Source organism: Podarcis tiliguerta (genome assembly GCF_965153285.1).
Source record: "Podarcis tiliguerta genome assembly, chromosome: 18".
Taxonomy (NCBI): domain Eukaryota; kingdom Metazoa; phylum Chordata; class Lepidosauria; order Squamata; family Lacertidae; genus Podarcis; species Podarcis tiliguerta.
Window position 1 is genome coordinate 8,779,152 of NC_139551.1, and position 19,345 is coordinate 8,798,496.

At 48.6% G+C, this 19,345-nt stretch overlaps 1 protein-coding gene across 12 annotated transcripts in view; it reads left to right on the forward strand.

Moving 5' to 3' along the window:
• The window catches only part of PTPRS (protein tyrosine phosphatase receptor type S), a 187,857-nt gene that overhangs the window by 25,658 nt on the left and 142,854 nt on the right, over positions 1-19,345 (forward strand). For all 12 annotated transcript variants that reach the window (XM_083421330.1, XM_083421337.1, XM_083421335.1 and 9 more), the window contains exons 2-3: positions 949-1,094; positions 5,339-5,480. In XM_083421330.1, coding sequence (XP_083277456.1) covers positions 949-1,094; positions 5,339-5,480 — 288 coding nt within the window. The remainder of the gene's footprint in view (positions 1-948; positions 1,095-5,338; positions 5,481-19,345) is intronic.

Here is a 19,345-nt window from a genome sequence, read left to right on the forward strand (position 1 = left end):
GATGCAGCTGCAGCGAACCCCACCCCCGCCATCCCATAATTGTATTCTGACACTAATGGAAAGGGAGACAGGAGTGCGTGCAGGAGCCAAGCCCTGTGACCAGTAGGGCTTTGCAGGACTGGGGGCTTCCTAAGCTTGTTCTGAAGAGGCAAGGCGCGGCCGCACAGGTGAGGCCGATTGGTAACTCACAGCACCTGGTGGCAAGAGCCGGGAAGGGATATAAGGTCAGCGTTTCCCTTCGGCTCTTTGCCACAGCAACATGTTTGACTTTGTGACTCCCTGCTTCTTGATCCTTGGACCCTTGGCTTAGAATCATAGAATCATAGAGTTCAAATATCCTTCCTCGGAGGTTTTTAAGCAAAGGTTGGATGACCACCTGCCATGGATGCTTCAGTTGAGATTCCTGCATTGCAGGGGGTTGGACTAGATGACTGAAGGAGAGTCCACAACCTCCTGAGCGAGACCGTTCCACAGTCTTAACAGCTCTTACTGTCAGAAAGTTCTTCCTGATGTTTAGTCGGAAACTCATTCCTTGTAACGTGAAGCCCTGAGTTCGAGTCCTACCCTCCAGAGCAGGAGAAAACAAGACTTCTCCATCCTCCATATGACAGAGATATCTGAAGATGGCTATCGTATCTCCTCTCGGTTTCCTCTTTCCCAGTCTAATTCCCTCCACAATTCAGCATGTGTCTTAATTTCCAGACCCTTGACAACTTGGCTGCCTTCCTCGGCACACATATATGCTGCAAAATGCTTAAACAGGTGTGCAGTAAGGCAAACTAATAGTTAAAGAGCGAAGCAACAAACCTTAGGTTTGCTGGTTTTTGAAAGCTTACAAATTTGTTTTTAAAATCCGTACATTTTGACTCTTTTCTTTATTGATCATTTGTGAAATATTTCAAGTTATTCAATATTCTCTCCACCCCTTTCTGTTTCTTGCACATAAAGGTCCCCCCGAGTTCATCAAGAATCCTGTGGACCAGATCGGGGTCTCTGGAGGGGTGGCATCCTTCGTCTGCCAAGCGAGGGGAGACCCCAAGCCCCGAGTCACCTGGAACAAGAAGGGGAAGAAAGTGAACTCCCAGAGGTTTGAGGTAAGCGTCTCAGGCCTTTACAGGGGAGAGGCATCCTAGCATCCTGGAGTCGGAAGGCACCCCGGGGTCATCTAGTCCAACCCCTGCGATGGAAAAAAATTTAGATTCTTGACATGGGAGCATTTAGGCCTCTAGTGTTGCTTCAAACACCTCTGTTGTTCAAAATGTTCTCAAGGGTCTTATGTTTAGATCAGGGGTGCCCAAACTGTTTTCAGAGAGGGCCAGATTTGTTGAAGTGAACATGAACAACAACTACCAGACTTTTAGACAACATCTGAAGGCAGCCCTGTTTAGGGAAGCTTTTAATGTTTGATGCATTACCGTATTTTAATATTGTGTTGGAAGCCGCCCAGAGTGGCTGGGGAAACCCAGCCAGATGGGCAGGGTATAAATAATAAATTATTATTATTATTATGCGTGAGGGCCAACCAAAGTTGTTGACTTTTTTTAGGATTGAAATTGTTCCGCTTTTTTTAGGAGTTGACCCCGAGAAATAAACTGCCACAGGGGCCAGATAAAACCTGGAATAGGCCCTCCGAAACGGACTTTGGACATTCCTGGTTTAGATGATGTTTAGGAGGTGATTTATAAATCAGGGATTATAATCAGTGGTTCGTGTGTTGGAGGGAAACCAGGGTGGAAATCCCTGCTTGGCCACATGAAGCTCGCAGGATGACCACAGTCTCTCCACCTCAGCCCTACCTCACAGGGTTGTTGTGAGGATAAAATGAGGAGCGGGAGAGAACTATGTACATCACATTGAGCTCCTCGGAGCGAAGATGGGGGTATAAATGCAATTAATGGATCATCATCAATTGGGGAGGGGGGCAGGAGGGAGGGACAGAATGTTGAGAGAGGAGCTGGGAACCAGGTTCGAATCCCGGGGAAACAAACTGGGTGTCCTACTGGCAGAATCAGAGACCAGGGAGAAGAGACGGTGGAAGAAGATTGGAAGAAATTCAAAGATTATTTACAGAAATATTATAAGATTAATGAATGTTAGAATGACATCAGATTGAATGTAAAAGGTTATTAGTAAAAAGGTGTAAAATTAAAAGACTTAATATTTTAAGATACCAAGGAGATCAAGATATATTAAGATATCAAAATTAAGATAAAGATCAGTTAAGATTGAGGGAAGGGATTTGCCGATCAAATATATGAACTGGAATACAGTGAGGGGAGGTGTGGGGAAGTCGGGGAAATAAGTAAATGCAAGGAATATTATGAAGATGGAATTGTTTTTATTTGTCTTTTTCCTTCTATTTTTTTCTGTTATGTTGCTGTTTTTTGCCGTTCTGTATTTTTGTATTTTTCTGGGGGGTTTTTTTATGTAAAAAACAATAAAAAAAAATTATAAAAAACAAACAAACAAACAAACTGGGTGTCCTTCAGCCAGTTGCTGTCTCTCAGCCTACCTCACAGGCTTGCTGAGAAGATACAGTGGTACCTCGGGATGCGAACGTGATCCGTTCCGGAGCCCCGTTCGCATCCTGAACAGAACGTAAGACGCAATAGCGCACCTGCGCTCGCGCGGGTCGTGCTTTGCCACTTCCGCGCATGCGTGCGACGTCATTTTGACCGTCTGCGCATGCGCGAGCGGCGAAACCCAGAAGTAACGAGCTCCGCAGAGTGCAACCCAAAAGCGCTCAACCTGAAGCGTATTTATCCCGAGGTATGACTGTAAAGTGGGGTGGGGGGGTAGAGCAACAGCCGTGCGTCCTTTTTGGAGGACCAGTAGGATAAAATTGTGCATGTGCAATCTTTAGTCCCTCAAAGTGTTGTTTGAGATGGAAATGCCGCTTAAATTTTTTTAAGCATCCTTTCGGCGTCTCCAGTGTGTTTTGTTCTGTGCCCCCCTCTCCCACCCCTCACCACTCGTGCAAAGCCTTTTACGTCTCTTAAGATGTTTCTCTATGCGCAAGCTCTGGAGAGAGAAGGATTTTCATCTCCTGCACAAAATAGCTGTCGTGCGGTGCAGGAAATAGGAAATCCAAATGGCAAATCTGTTTCTGGGTTGTTGTTTTTTTCCTGTCTGATGGACTCGGAGGAAGGGCAGTGTGAAGTGTGCATGTGTGTGAGAGCGATGTGATTTTAGTCCCTGCTTTTGTCAGCGTACGTATGCAACAGATTTCTCTCCCGTCGTTTTAAGGGCAAACTGCAACTCTCAGCCTGGTTTCAAAAGGCTCTCTGTAGTCAGTCCGTTGAGACATCATGAAAGCGTTTCTCTTCCTCTGGAAGGCTGCTGAGTGGGGGAGTGAGATTGGGGGGTGTCAGAGAGGAAGCAGGGAGAGAAGGGGTGACAGAGAAAGAAAGAGAAATTGGCAAAAAATGTATACTGTATTTTTCGCTCTATAGGACGCACTTTTCCCCCTCCAAAAATTAAGGGGAAATGTGTGTGCGTCCTATGGAGCGAATGCAGGCTCCTTGGCTTCAGCGAAAGCAACGTGAAGCCTCCGAAGCGCAGAGGGAGCGCTCCCTCTGCGCTCCGGAGGCTTCGCGCTTCTTTCGCTGAAGCCTGGAGGGCAAGAGGGGTCGGTGCGCACCGACCCCTCTCGCTCTCCAGGCTTCAGGGATAGCCGCCTGAAGCCTTCGGAGCGCAGCGCAAGTTCCCGCTGCGCTCCGCAGGCTTCAGGTTTCTTTTGCTGAAGCCGGGAGAGCAAGACTCCTGGCTTCAGCAGAGAGGGAGAGCTGCGCAGCGCCCCTTCAGCCAAGTGGGAGGAGCAATGGAAGGGGGTCCGTTTCTCCTGCCGCTTCGCAAAAGGGGCGCTGAATTTTTTTCTTGTTCTTCCCCTCTAAAACAAGCTGTGTCCTATGGTCCGGTGCGTCCTATAGAGCGAAAAGTACGGCAAATAAAAATCAAACGAGTGTTGGAAATGTAAAGAGAAAGAAAGTTCTTTTTATCACATGTGGTATACAGTGGTACCTTGCAAGACGAAAAACTCGCAAGAAGAATGCCTCGCAAGACGAAAGAGTTTTTTGTTTTTTGAGTTGCTTCGCAAGACGAATTTCCCTATGGGCCTGCTTCGCAAGATGAAAACGTCTTGCGCCTTTTTCTTAAAACCGTCAATGCATTTCCTATGGGAAACCGTGCTTCGCAAGACGAAAAATTCACAAGACGAAAAAACTCGCAGAACGAATTAATTTCGTCTTGCGAGGCACCACTGTACTGGGAGATGATATATAATGAATTGCAAAAGATGTTTAAAATATCGTTTGTAAAAGAAAAAACCCAGAAGCTTTCCTTTTGGGAATTACAGGGACTGAACTACCCAAACTCTATAGCAATTTATTCATGCATGCAACCACAGCTGCAAGAATTTTACTTGCCCAAAAATGGAAAGAAGAAGAAGCCCCAGCGAAAGGAGAATGGATGTGAAAACTCATGGAAAATGCAGAAATGGCGAAACTTACCTGAAGAATAAGAAATCAAGATAACGAGCTTTTTATAAAATAATGGAAATGGTTTATTGAACATTTACAAACAAACTGTAAACAGATAAGAACTTTGGTGGGGTTGTTGCAATAACCTGCAGTTTTATAAGAGTATCTATTTAAAGTAGATGAATAAATGAGCAAATTTAAGTTCATTTGGATATGCAGAAAATATTAAAAATAAATTTAAGGAACCGCAGAAAGAGGGGGAAGGAAGTCGAGTTTTGAAGTGTTAAAGTGATTGTAAAATTATTGAAATGTATAAAACTCAAAATCATAAATAAAATATATAAAAAATAAAAAATAGAAAGAACGGGTGTCAGAGGGGGATGTCAGAGAGAGAACAATGATTGACTCAAAATTGCAAGAAGTCAGACCCAAACTATCTTCTGCATGACTGTTATCATTGTACCTTCAGTTTTAAAATACAGCCGTACCTTGGAAGTCAAACGGAATCTGTTCCAGAAGTCCATTCGACTTCCAAAACGTTCGGAAACCAAAGCGCGGCTTCTGATTGGCTGCAGGAAGCTCCTGCAGCCAATCGGAAGCCCCGCCTGATGTTCAACTTCCAAAAGTAGTTCGTAAACCGGAACAGTTCCGGGTTTGCGGCGTTGGGGAGCCAAAACCTTCGAGAATTAAGCTATTTGAAAACCAAGGTACAGTGTTCTTTCCTTTGAGTCTGAGACAACAAAATACAGGAAGGGGGGATCAGGGACTTAGAGATGTTCTCTGCTAACAGCTACACCCCCCCCCCACCGAAAACTCCATGGCGTTTTAACACTTACTTTCTCCTCCTCTCCCCGTCTCAGACGATTGAGTTTGACGAAGGGGCCGGCGCTGTCCTGAGGATCCAGCCCCTCCGCACCCCCAGGGACGAAAACATTTACGAATGCGTCGCTCAGAATTCCGTGGCAGAGATCACCGTCAACGCCAAACTGACTGTCCTGAGAGGTAAATTCCTGCGGCGGGGAAGGTCTTTCATTGCTTGGTGTCTCGTCTGTCCAATATTCCAAGGCTGCTTATCTGGGATAATGCTCTGCAGGGCAAGTTGAATGTGCGTTGGATCTGCCAGTACAAGATTCCAGCAGACTGAGTTCTTTTAAGGCAAGGGCTGGTGCTGTGACATTTTTAATGCAATTGTCTGTATGCTTTTAATAGGTAGACTTAACCCTATCCATGCTTAATTGTTTTTTAATGATTTCCCCCTATGTCGCCAGCTGTTCTTATTTTTAGCTGAAAACTGACTTGAGTCCATGTCAAATAATAATACAGTGGTACCTTGGGTTAAGTACTTAATTTGTTCTGGAGGTCCGTTCTTAACCTGAAACTGTTCTTAACCTGAAGCACCACTTTAGCTAATGGGGCCTCCTGCTGCCGCCGCACCGCCAGAGCACGATTTCTGTTCTCATCCTGAAGCAAAGTTCTTAACCTGAAACACTATTTCTGGGTTAGTGGAGTCTGTAACCTGAAGCGTATGTAACCTGAAGCGTATGTAACCTGAGGTACCACTGTAATAATAATAATAATAATAATAATAATAATAATAATAATAATAGCAGATAGTTCCTGCAAGAAGTTCTTCACCTCTTCCTTGTTTTCTCAACAAGGGAATGGCTTCCACTTTCTCTTGCTCCCATAAAAAAAAGGTAAGGCACTGTGGGTTAAACCACAGAGCCTAGGACTTGCCGATCAGAAGGTCAGCGGTTCAAATCCCCGCGACGGGGTGAGCTCCCTTTGCTCGGTCCCTGCTCCTGCCAACCTAGCAGTTCGAAAGCACGTCAAGTGCAAGTAGATAAATAGGTACCGCTCTGGCAGGAAGATAAACGGCGTTTCCGTGCGCTGCTCTGGTTTGCCAGAAACGGCTTAGTCCTGCTGGCCACATGACCCGGAAGCTGTACGCCGGCTCCCTCTGGCAATAAAGCGAGATGAGCGCCGCAACCCCAGAGTCGGCCATGACTGGACCTAATGGTCAGGGGTCCCTTTACATTTAAGGGACCCCTGACCATTAGGTCCAGTCACGGACGACTCTGGGGTTGCGGTGCTCATCTCGCTTTACTGGCCAAGGGAGCTAGCGTTTGTCTGCAGACAGTTTTTCCGGGTCATGTGGACAGCATGACTAAGCCGCTTCTGGCGAACCAGAGCAGCGCACGGAAACGCCATTTACCTTCCCGCCGGAGCGGTACCTATTTATCTACTTGCACTTTGACATGCTTTCGAACTGCTAGGTTGGCAGGAGCAGGGACCGAGCAATGGGAGCTCACCCCGTCGTGGGGATTCGAACCGCCGACCTTCTGCTCGGCAAGCCCAAGAGGCTCAGTGGTTTAGACCACAGCGCCAACCCCTATTCCCTGTTGCTCCCTGTCAGGGAACTGCCATCAGAGCCAGAAGGAGAGGGAGGGCTCTAGGGGGACTTTGGAGAGCGTCCCGGGAGGGAAAGAAGCAGCACATCTTCTGGGGAAGGAAATCAGCGTAGCACCAGTGGAGGAGGGGGGCAGATGGGGGAAGCGGCGAGGTGGCTCCAAGACTCTTCGCCGGGGACCAGCGGGAAGAGCACGGGTCCTCCGCTGCCCACACCCTCCCTGCGCAGAAGGCTTCCGCGCAGGGAGAGTAGGCGGCGACTAGGCGTCAAAGAACTTTTATGCTGGAAGAAGTTCAAGAAACGCCCACTGACGGATTCTGCCAGCGATTGAGACAGCCACGGGCGAGTGGCTGTCCGGACAGAAAGGGTTCACTCAGGCAACCCACCCAGGTGTGGCGCCGATTTACACACGAGCAACCCCTAGAACCATTACACTCCCGTACATTCAACCAAATGCCGCTCCGCTTTGCAAAGGAGCAGGTGGCTTTCCTGAAGCTCAGCAAGAGGCCCCCAAGGCTTTGTTCTGCGTTGTGGTGCCGAGCCGCCTGCCTCTCCCAGCGAGTGGCAAGGTGTCGCTTTGACGAGGATCTCCGCTGTCGGGAGTTAAGGAGGGAGAAGTTTCCGTATCAGGCGAGGCACCGCTTTATCTTAACAGCGTCTCAAGGGGCAGGGATTGGAGGGCAACAGATATGTCTTCGCTGCGCTTCCAGTTGTTTGTGATGGTTTCTGGGAAAATGAAATATTACCCTTCTCGTTGTGAGCTCTTTTACTGCAATACACCGTCTCCCTCGATATTGCTCTTAATTCTGACTGACAGCGTGTCTCTAGGGTATCGGGCCGAGAGAGGGATTCCTCTCCCCCCCCCCCAATCACTGAACATCTCATCATATTAAACAGGACTGGATCTGTGCCCTTCTGCAGGCACACCAGTTTCTTAGCTGCTGAACTTCTCTTCCCCAAAACATGACATTTTATTATTATTTTTAAAAATAGAACTTTAGTCTCCTCCCCCCTCTGCACAATTCACTGTTCTGAGCTCCCTTCTTTAACACCAGCATTCTCAGAGGGCGCATAACTTTGCCACTCCTCTGTGTACAGTGGTACCTTGCAAGACGAAAAACTCGCAAGACGAAAAACTCGCATGACGAATTTTCGTTTTTTGAGTTGCTTCGCAAGACGGATTTCCCTATGGGCTTGCTTCGCAAGACGAAAACGTCTTGCGCCTTTTTCTTAAAACCGTCAATGCCTTCCTATGGGAAACCGTCAATGCACTTCCTATGGGAAACCGTGCTTCGCAAGACGAAAAATTCACAAGACGGAAAAACTCGCAGAACGAATTAATTTCGTCTTGCGAGGCGCCACTCTAAGTTGTTGCAGGATCGTTTGAACAGAACGGCCTTCCATGGATTGTTTGCAGGGACCGCCACGCTGAACTTGCCTTCTTCCGGTCAGCCCAGTGGCTGGATCAGTCCCTCGCATCTCTGTTGTTGGGCTCAGTCAATTACGCCTGGTGCAGTGATGACTAAAGTGGTGCTTCAGGTTAAGAACAGTTTCAGGTTAAGAACGGACCTCCGGAACGAATTAAGTACTTAACCTGAGCTACCACTGTATACAAAGCAAACAAACAATAAATTATAAGGGGAAGAAATGGGGAAACAGCAATATTAATCACAACTTCTGTATTTCCTGAGCTAGCGTGGATGATCAACGTTGAGTCCAAAGCACAGGAAATAAAAGCATAGAATTGAGAAGGGACCAGAAATCTGCATGTTTTCCTCAGTAGCCCAAATCCGTAGGTTCCGAAACCACAACAACAAATACATATTTTTTCCCCAAATATTTCCATCGCTCGGCTGCCAGAAACCTGCCTTCAGCCGACATCCGCATCAAAAGTGCTTCAGAGCAACGAGCTTTCGTGCTGTCAGTCTGCATATTCGCTACAGAGAGCTCTGCTAAGATCTGCGGGTCTGCTGTCAGAATGGCTGCACCAGATGCAACCCTAGACTCTTATTTAAGGCTGCTCCCCACATTCCTGGGACACAGGTGGCGCTGTGGGTTAAACCACAGAGCCTAGGACTAGCTGATCGGAAGGTCGGCGGTTCGAATCCCCGCGACGGGGTGAGCTCCCGTTGCTCGGTCCCTGCTCCTGCCCACCTAGCAGTTTGAAAGCACCTCAAAGTGCAAGTACCGTATTTTTCGCTCTATAAGACACACCAGACCATAAGATGCACCTAGTTTTTGGAGGAGGAAAACAAGAAAAAAGTATTCTGAATCTCAGAAGCCAGAACAGCAAGAGGGATCGCTGCGCAGTGAAAGCAGCGATCCCTCTTGCTGATCTGGCTTCTGGGATAGCTGCGCAGCCTGCATTCGCTCCATAAGACGCACACACATTCCCCCTTACTTTTTAGGAGGGAAAAAGTGAGTCTTATAGAGCAAAAAATATGGTACTAAATAACAACAATTAGCATTGCGACGATCAGGGGATATTTGCCTTTCAGCTTGATCTATTTCCTCTGCAAGGTTGATTTGGAACTCAAAGCAACTCAAAGTGCAAGTAGATAAATAGGTACCACTCCGGCGGGAAAGGAAACGGCCTTTCCGTGCGCTGCTCTGGTTCACTATAAGTGGCTTTGTCATGCTGGCCACATGACCCGGAAGCTGTACGCCGGCTCCCTCGGCCAATAAAGCGAGATGAGCGCCGCAACCCCAGAGTTGGCCACGACTGGACCTAATGGTCAGGGGTCCCTTTGCCTTTTTACCCACATTCCTAGGAGTGAGCAATGGCAAAAAAAAACCAAAAACGGGGGGAAAGCAGTCTCCCCCCCCCCCAAAAAAAAAAACGGGAAAAGAACAAGGTGGCAAAACAAACAAGCACAAATAACGAACATTAAGTACCAGAGCGCTGATAGCGAATAAATCACGGAGTGAGCACTGTTTTAAATGGATCCTTAGCGCCGTCGTGGGGGAGCCCTCTTTGTTGACAAATACAAATGTGCGGAAAGAACTGGGGGGGGGGGGATATATTACGCAAAGCTGGAATTGCCCCACAACTGCAGCTGTTGAAGCTCTGGGCCTCTGCAAGCTCCACAGCTGTCGCTCGTCTGGGGCGGGGACCCACGAAGCAGCCTGCCTTGTCTCCCCCTCCGTTGGGGGCTGGCAAACAGGCAGAAGTGTCAGCCGAGGAGGGACCCGGCTGACAAGGGGGGGTCGCCACCGAACAGCTGGCACGCTCATTACGCGGCCGACTAGTGCTTCCCGGTTCAAACACAGCCAACACCCCCTCGCTGGGCTCTCAAAGCTTCGTTAGGTGATGTGCTAATTGCCACGGCGCTCTCCGGCAAGCAAAAAAAGGGGGCCACCCAGCCGGAAAAACCCTGCTGGCGTTAAGCAGTAGTTGTCTGCGTCCCCCCACCCCACCCCCACCCCCCACTGGCCCGCTGCCAGAAATGGAGAGTGGGGTGTAAGAATAATAAAAGTCTTTTCCTCCATGAATTTGCATCTTGGGAGCTCTGAGCTGTTGCGTGGGGGCAGCGGGAACCCCAAGCTTGGGGGGGGGCTGAGCAGGAATGTTGGGGGCTGAGTGAGCTGCTCCAACGCTGGACGCCTCTAGACAACCTGTTAATTGAGCATATTTATCCTGATCTGTTGCCAGGCAGATTAGACATCAGTGGCTTGTTTTGTGAGCACGCATCGTTAATTTGTTTGTGTGGAGTTTAGAAGGTGGCCGACTAATGCTCGGGGGCCGGATCCGGCCCAATCACCTTCTCATTCCGGCCCGCGGACGGTCCAGGAATCAGCGTGTTTTTACATGAGTCCTTTTATTTAAAATGCACCTCTGGGTTATTTGTGGGGCCTGCCTGGTGTTTTTACATGAGTAGAATGTGTCCTTTTATTTAAAATGCATCTCTGCATTATTTGTGGGGCATAGGAATTCGTTCATTTATTTTTTCAAAATATAGCCGGGGACCCCACAATGTCTGAGGGGTAGTGGACCAGCCCCCTGCTGAAAAAGTTTGCTGACCCCTGGTTTAGAAGATGCTTCGTCAAAGCAAGGGGGACAAAGATGGTGAAGGGTCTGGAAATCAAGCCTTGTGAGGAGCGGTTGAAGGAGTTGGGGATGTTCAGCTTGGAAAAGTGGAGACAGACAGGAGGATAGGATAGCCGTCTTCAAATATCTCAAGGGCTGTCTCATGGAAGAGGAAGAATGCTTGTATTCTCCTGCTCTGGAGGGTAGCATTCGAACCCATGGCTTCCATTTACAAAAGAATGAGATTCCGCCTCAACATCAAGACAAACTTTCTGGTCATAGGAGCTGTTCCACGGTGAAACAGACTCTCTCAGAAGGTGGTGGACTCTTCTTTGCTGGACGTTTTTAAATAAATGTTGGTTGGGCATCTGTCAGGGATTCATAAGCCAATGCAATTCTGGGCTGCATCAATAGGAGTATAGCATCTAGATCAAGGGAAGTAATAGTGCCACTGTATTCTGCTCTGGTCAGACCTCACCAGGAGTACTGTGTCCAGTTCTGGGCACCACAGTTCAAGAAGGACACTGACAAACTGGAACGTGTCCAGAGGAGGGCAACCAAAATGGTCAAAGGCCTGGAAACGATGCCTTATGAGGAACGGCTAAGGGAGCTGGGCATGTTTAGCCTGGAGAAGAGGAGGTTAAGGGGTGATATGATAGCCATGTTCAAATATATAAAAGGATGTCACATAGAGGAGGGAGAAAGGTTGTTTTCTGCTGCTCCAGAGAAGCGGACACGGAGCAATGGATCCAAACTACAAGAAAGAAGATTCCACCTAAACATCAGGAAGAACTTCCTGATAGTAAGAGCTGTTTGACAGTGGAATTTGCTGCCAAGGAGTGTGGTGGAGTCTCCTTCTTTGGAGGTCTTTAAGCAGAGGCTTGACAACCATATGTCAGGAGTGCTCTGATGGTGTTTCCTGCTTGGCAGGGGCTTTGGACTCAATGGCCCTTGTGGTCTCTTCCAACTCTAGGATTCTATGATTCCATAAGCTGTGAACCCAGCATTACAGGGGGCTAGACTAGATGACACTTTGGGACCCCTTACAACACTGCAATTCAATGATTCGATGACCTTTCATCCAGTGCTTCCCTGGATCTTCTATCTCAAAGTAGCTGTCTTATTCCAAAAAATTTCAGAAATAGATTGGAAAGAGAAATTGCTGAGTTGCAACTTATTACCAAACTTAAAACCATGGAGAGACCTGGTCTGAATAGAGACGTTGGATTCTTATCTCATTATACAGGATAAAGCTATTTTTAGCAATCTCACCCCTTGCTTTTCCCCATAAGACCAATTGCAGTCGTTAACCACACCAATCAGGCAATCACCCATTCCCACCACCCTTCTGAGTAATACCCCTCCCCACCCTCTCACTATATATAAGGGTCTGGGGTCTTCTGTTTCGGTGTATCTGAAGAAGGGTGCATACACGCGAAAGCTCATACCAAGAACAAACTTAGTTGGTCTCTCAGGTGCCACTGGTCCCATCACCTCCTGGCACATAGAAGGGGAAGAAATGGAGGCAGTGAGAGATTTTACTTTCTTGGGCTCCATGATCACTGCAGATGGTGACAGCAGTCACGAAATTAAAAGACGCCTGCTTCTTGGGAGGAAAGCAATGACAAACCTAGACAGCATCTTAAAAAGTAGAGACATCACCTTGCCAACAAAGGTCCGTATAGTTAAAGCAGTGGTTTTCCCAGTCGTGGTGTATGGAAGTGAGAGCTGGACCATAAAGAAGGCTGATCACCGAAGAATGGATGTTTTTGAATTCTGGTGCTGGAGGAGACTCTTGAGAGTCCCATGGACTGCAAGAAGATCCAAGCTCTCCATTCGGAAGGAAATCAGCCCTGAGTGCTCATGTGAAGCTGAGGCTCCAAGACTTTGGCCACCTCAGGAGAAGAGAAGACTCCCTGGAAAAGACCCTGATGTTGGGAAGGATGGAGGGCACAAGGAGAAGGTGACGACAGAGGACGAGATGGTGGGACAGTGTTCTCGAAGCCACAAACATGAGTCTGACCAAATTGTGGGAGGCAGTGGAAGACAGGAGTGCCTGGCGTGCTCTGGTCCAGGGGGTCATGAAGAGACGGACACGACTAAACAAGGTGCCACTGTATTTTTTTTATTTTGTTTCGACTACGGCAGACCAGCATGGCTACCTACCTGTAACTCTCCCTAGAGAGTTTTGCACAATGCAATACTTGCCGCCCTAGAAAAGAGGAGTTGGGTCCTGATCTGAAAGAAGAAAGAAAGCATAAAACTTATTCCTTGGAGGTTGGATGTCCATCAGCCACAGATGCTTTCGTTGAGATTTCTGCATTGCAGGGGTTGGACTGGATGACCTCTCTGGGCCCCTCCCAACTCTGCAATCCTCTGAACCTATGAGCGAATCCCTTCACCCTTCCTTGTCGCAGAACTCCAGTTTTTTCAAGAAGCGAGTCTGGATTGCAGGAGCTTCAGGGCTGCTTTAATTGCTTGCCCCGGAGTTGCCAGTTTGCAGTCGAATCCCCTCCGAAAGCAGCGAGGGTCCAGAAAGTGTCACCAAATTCTTCTCTGCAGCCACACACAATCTCTTCCCCGCTCCCCAATTCCTTTTCTCAGACAGAGTTATCCTTTTGACCTGTCTTTGGATTTCGGGCCGCAAAGATTGACTTCTCCTTCCCCTTGTGCCGGACTCATTTGTAACTGCTGGGGAGAGTTAAAAGGACAAAGACTGAATCTATTAACCTCTGTTTTTTCACAAAGAGCAGGCGAAGTGTTGACAGCCTCCCAGACTCTTTGTGCCTCCCCAACCCCCTCCCCCCCCCCATGCTTTTCTTTCTTCCCTCTTTTCCCTGCTCCAAATGTCCGCCGTCTCTCCTACCTAGGGTAGCCCTCTCAACAAAGGTTTCCAACAGGAATATACCAGAAGCTGCCATAAATCAGGGCCGCTTATTATTTGTACAGTCATACCTTTGTACAGACACTTCAGGTTGTGTTTTTTTGGGTTACGGACCCCCGAAACCCGGAAGGACTGGAACGGGTTACTTCCGGGTTTCGGCAGTTGCGCATGCGCAGAAGTGCTAAACCGCTCTTTGCGCATGCGCAGACACACCGAATTGCAACCTGCGCAGACACGCCGCTGCGGGTTGCGAATGTTGCAAGTTGCGAACGTGCATCCTGCATGAAACACGTTCGCAACCTGAGCGTCCACTGTATTAAAGGTAAAGGGTAAGGGGACCCCTGACCATTAGGTCCAGTCGTGACCGACTCTGGGGTTGCGGCGCTCATCTCGCTTTACTGGCCGAGGGAGCCAGTACAGCTTCGGGGTCATGTGGCCAGCAGGACTAAGCCGCTTCTGGTGAACCAGCCGTTTACCTTCCCGCCAGAGTGGTACCTATTTATCTACTTGCACTTTGATGTGCTTTCGACCTGCTAGGTTGGCAGGAGCTGGGACTGAGCAATGGGAGCTCACCCCGTCGTGGGGATTCGAACCACCGACCTTCTGATCGGCAAGCCCTAGGCTCTGTGATTTAACCCACAGCGCCACCCGAGTCCCACTGTATTATTATTGCATTTCTTTCCCACCTTTTGCCCCAAGGAGCTCAAGGTGGCTTGTGCCTGGTTCTCCCTTTTCTCATTTATCCCCGACAACAACCCTGAGAGGTAACAACCTCTCTTTGCAGGGGAATTGGTCCATCCCCTTGATCATTTTCAGCTGGTAGAGCACAAGACTCTTAATCTCAGGGTTGTGGGTTCAATCCCCACACTGGGCAAAATATTCTTAGATTGCAACGGGTCGGGCTACTGGATGAGACCCTCATGGCCCCTTCCGACTTTACAACTCTACAAGTCTGGTTTTCCTTCCCTGAACCTTTTCCCAACTCCATGATACCCTTTTTGGACCAAGGCACCCAGAACCCTTCACGGTATTCCAAGCGTGGCTGCTCCAAGATTTGCTTAGCAGCGTTATGACATCAGCGGTTTTATTTTCAACGATCCTTCGCATGGGACCGGCCTTTTCTGTCTGTTTCTCAATGCACCCTATTAAAAGAGCTGCAATGCAGCAGCTGTCGGTGTCCCTGAAAGACCTTTGCACTTTCACTTAACAAGCGGCCGTTTCCAGCAAAGGGGTGCACAGCAAGGGGGAGAGCGCTCTGGGAAAGGGTTGCTGCGAACAGAGAAGACCAAGCCCTGCAGATGTGGCCGTATAGGGGTGACATCATCCCAAGGAGAGGCGACTGACGTCTGCATTGTACGTGTTCCAAGACAAATGCAGACCCCCAAAGGCCTGACCTGAAAGCAGCCCCCTCACTTTGCCAAGGCACAATGTGTGCTTCCAACCAAAGTTTGGTGACAGCGGGGAATGCAGCGTTGCACAAGCATAAGGCCAAGTCTTTTCATGCACCAAATAAGAATGCAGGAAGAGGTGTGCTGGATCAGGCCAGAGGGGCTCCATCTTTTCCAGCATCCTGGGGCTAACCTGGAGTACTGTGTCCAGTTCTGGGCACCACAGTTCAAGAAGGACACTGACAAACTGGAACGTGTCCAGAGGAGGGCAACCAAAATGGTCAAAGGCCTGGAAACGATGCCTTATGAGGAATGGCTAAGGGAGCTGGGCATGTTTAGCCTGGAGAAGAGGAGGTCAAGGGGTGATATGATAGCCATGTTCAAATATATAAAAGGATGTCACCTAGAGGAGGGAGAAAGGTTGTTTTCTGCTGCTCCAGAGAAGCGGACACGGAGCAATGGATCCAAACTACAAGAAAGAAGATTCCACCTCAACATTAGGAAGAACTTCCTGACAGTAAGAGCTGTTTGACAGTGGAATTTGCTGCCAAGGAGTGTGGTGGAGTCTCCTTCTTTGGAGGTCTTTAAGCAGAGGCTTGACAACCATATGTCAGGAGTGCTCTGATGGTGTTTCCTGCTTGGCAGGGGGTTGGACTCGATGGCCCTTGTGGTCTCTTCCAACTCTATGATTCTATGATTCTATTCTATGATTCTAACCAGGCGATCCAAGCACAAGAGCTGCCGGGTGCGCTTTGGATGAATGCACAGAAAATTCTGAATGGTGTGGAGCATGGGTAGGCAAACTAAGGCCCGGGGGCTGGATCCGTCCCAATCGCCTTCTCAATCCGGCCCATGGACGGTCCAGGAATCAGCGTGTTTTTACACTAGTAGAATGTGTCCTTTTATTTAAAATGCATCCCTGGGTTATTTGTGGGGCATCGGAATTCGTTCATTATTATTTTTTTCAAAATGTGGTCTGCCCCCCCCCCACAAGGCCTGAGGGACAGTGGACCAGCCCCCTGCTGAAAAAGTTTGCTGACCCCTGCACGAGAGCAATTCTTTCCTCCTGCAGCCTGCAAGCAACTGGTATTCTGGAGCATCGCCGCCCCCCCCCCCCGACAGTGGAGCCTTATTTCCCCCATGGAATTGACTAACCCCCTTTCAAAGCCATGCAAGTTGGAGCCCATCGCTGCCTCCTTCGCAGTTCAGCCCTTCGTTGCGTGAAGGAGTTCAATACACAGGTTTCCCCTGTTGGAGGTTGGTTCCGGCTCACCCATGCTGCCTGTTCAGCCACCAACGCTGCCTCTGAACTTAGAATCATAGAAGAGTTGGAAGAGACCACAAGGGCCATCGAGTCCAACCCCCTGCCAAGCAGGAAACACCATCAGAGCACTCCTGACATATGGTTGTCAAGCCTCTGCTTAAAGACCTCCAAAGAAGGAGACTCCACCACACTCCTTGGCAGCAAATTCCACTGTCAAACAGCTCTTACTGTCAGGAAGTTCTTCCTAATGTTTAGGTGGAATCTTCTTCCTTGTAGTTTGGATCCATTGCTCCGTGTCCGCTTCTCTGGAGCAGCAGAAAACAACCTTTCTCCCTCCTCTATGTGGCATCCTTTGATATATTTGAACATGGCTATCATATCACCCCTTAACCTCCTCTTCTCCAGGCTACACATGCCCAGCTCCCTTAGCCGTTCCTCATAAGGCATCGTTTCCAGGCCTTTGACCATTTTGGTTGCCCTCCTCTGGACACGTTCCAGTTTGTCAGTGTCCTTCTTGAACTGTGGTGCCCAAAAACCATCCCCATCCATCTCTGAGGAGGCACTAAGACCTTCTCCTTCAACGCCTTTGCTTGCGTGGTGCCTTCCTGTGTGCCTTCGGCTCCTTCATCGCCCTAATCTGAGCATCAAAGGTTTGGGCAGGAACCATGCCCGGAGTTTGAGTTTGCCATCAAGCAGGCGTTGAGAGCTTTGCCCTCAGATGCCAGTCTGCCACTGAACCTGCCGAGAGCAGCGTCGAAGAGGATGCTGGGCCAGATCGCAAGGCTTGATCTGTTTTTTATTTTATTAGTTTTCCAAATTTATAACAAACATATCCACAAACAAAAAAAGGAAACATCAGAAAACAAGCAAACAAACATATATCCAAGCTGTAAAAAAATCCACTTTTGTTATCATTGTTGGGTGACTTCCTTGAATCCACCTGGCTGAGTTTCCATATAGATCATTGTCGCAGTTTTCCAAAACTATTTTCACATAAAATTTACTTGGTCGATTAACATCTTTCTTCCTTTTCATTTTGACTTTTATCCATAGTCTTCATAATAATAATAATAAAATTTATTATTTGTACCCCGCCCATCTGGCTGGGTTTCCCCAGCCACTCTGGGCGGCTTCCAACAAAGATGAAAAATACACTAAAATGTCACATATTAAAAACTTCCCTGAACAGGGCTGCCTTCAGATGTCTTCTGAATGTCAGGTAGTTGTTTATTTGCTTTGACATCTGATGGGAGGGCGTTCCACAGGGCGGGCGCCACCACCGAGAAGGCCCTCTGCCTGGTTCCCTGTAACTTGGCCTCTCGCAGTGAGGGAACTGCCAGAAGACCCTCGGAGCTGGACCTCAGTGTCTGGGCAGAACGATGGGGGTGGAGACGCTACTTCAGGTAAACAGGACCGAGGCCGTTTAGGGCTTTCAAAGTCAGCACCAACACTTTGAATTGTGCTCGGAAACGTACTGGGAGCCAATGTATGGTGTTATATGGTCTCGGCGGCCGCTCCCGGTTACCACAATATCACATATTTAAATCCTAGGCCAATCTGTTACTCCCAAATATTTCTGTTTAAGTTATCTTAACACATTTAACCAAATAATCTTTAAATTTCTTCCATTCCTCTTGATACTCCTTCTGGTCGCGGACTCTTCCGGTCGGGTCGGCTAGCTCCAAAAAGTCCATCATCTTCATCTGCCAATCTTCCACTGTTTGCACTTCTTGTAGTTTCCAATTTTGGGCCAGCAAAATTCTAGCTGCAAGGCTTGATCGATTGCTTGTTGGGAACCCTGGGCGTTTTGGGTGTTTAGATGCGCACCGGTGGTCCCTGTTTTTGCATGCCAGCAGCGCCCTTCTCAGGTGGGTGGGGGGCTCTCGTCTTCCCCCCTATTCCCCCACCCCCGGCTGGTGGCATGTGCCAGCCTCTGGGAACCACGTCCTTTGCAGATCTCATCTCGAATCTGATCACGCCTCCAGCCGCGGTTGTTTTAATTAAACTCCGAGGAATTCTGCACAATGTGCCACAAGATTAACATTTTTGTTTAATTAGAAACACTCCGTAATAATGGTTGTCGCAGGCACCCTCCCTTCGCCGCTTTCCCTCCCTGATCTCCCCGCTCATATAATATCCACCCACCCTCCTCCTGCCTGTCAAGAGGGGCTGATCTATCTCTTGGCAGATTAATTAGTTTGTGGAATTAACAAGCTTCGGGAAAGGGCGGCATCTGAGCGGAGGAGATGGAAGCTCCAGAGCATGATGTCACATCCAGCCAATCAGGCGCAAGATGTTCCCCGCTCCACATGGAATGATGCAAACAAACCGGCTGCCGGGTGCGCTTCGGACGAATGCACAGGAAATTCTGAATGGTGTGGACCATGGGTAGGCCCGGGGGGGCTGGATCCGGCCCAATCGCCTTCTCATTCCGGCCCGTGGACAGTTTGGGAATCAGCATGTTTTTACATGAGTAGAAAGTGTCCTTTTATTTAAAATGCATCTCTGGGTTATTTGTGGGGTCTGCCTGGTGTTTTTACATGAGTAGAATGTGTGCTTTTACAGTCGTACCTCTGGATACAAACGGGATCCGTTCCGGAGCCCCGTTCACATCCAGAAGCAAACGTAACTAGCGATGGCCCGTCTGCGCATGCACGCGCCACTTTTGCCGTCTCTTCCAACTCTATGATTCTATGATTCTATGGAATTTAAAATGCAGCCTCGTTTTAAAAGTTAAACTGTGGAACTCCCTTCCACAAGAGTGCATTTCCTACCGGGGTGCATGGGAGTCGCAATTTCCCATGCCTCCCCGAGTCGCAATATCTCATGCTTCCCTAAGTCACAATTTCCCATGCTTCCCCGAGTCGCAATATCCCATGCCTCCCTGAGTCGCA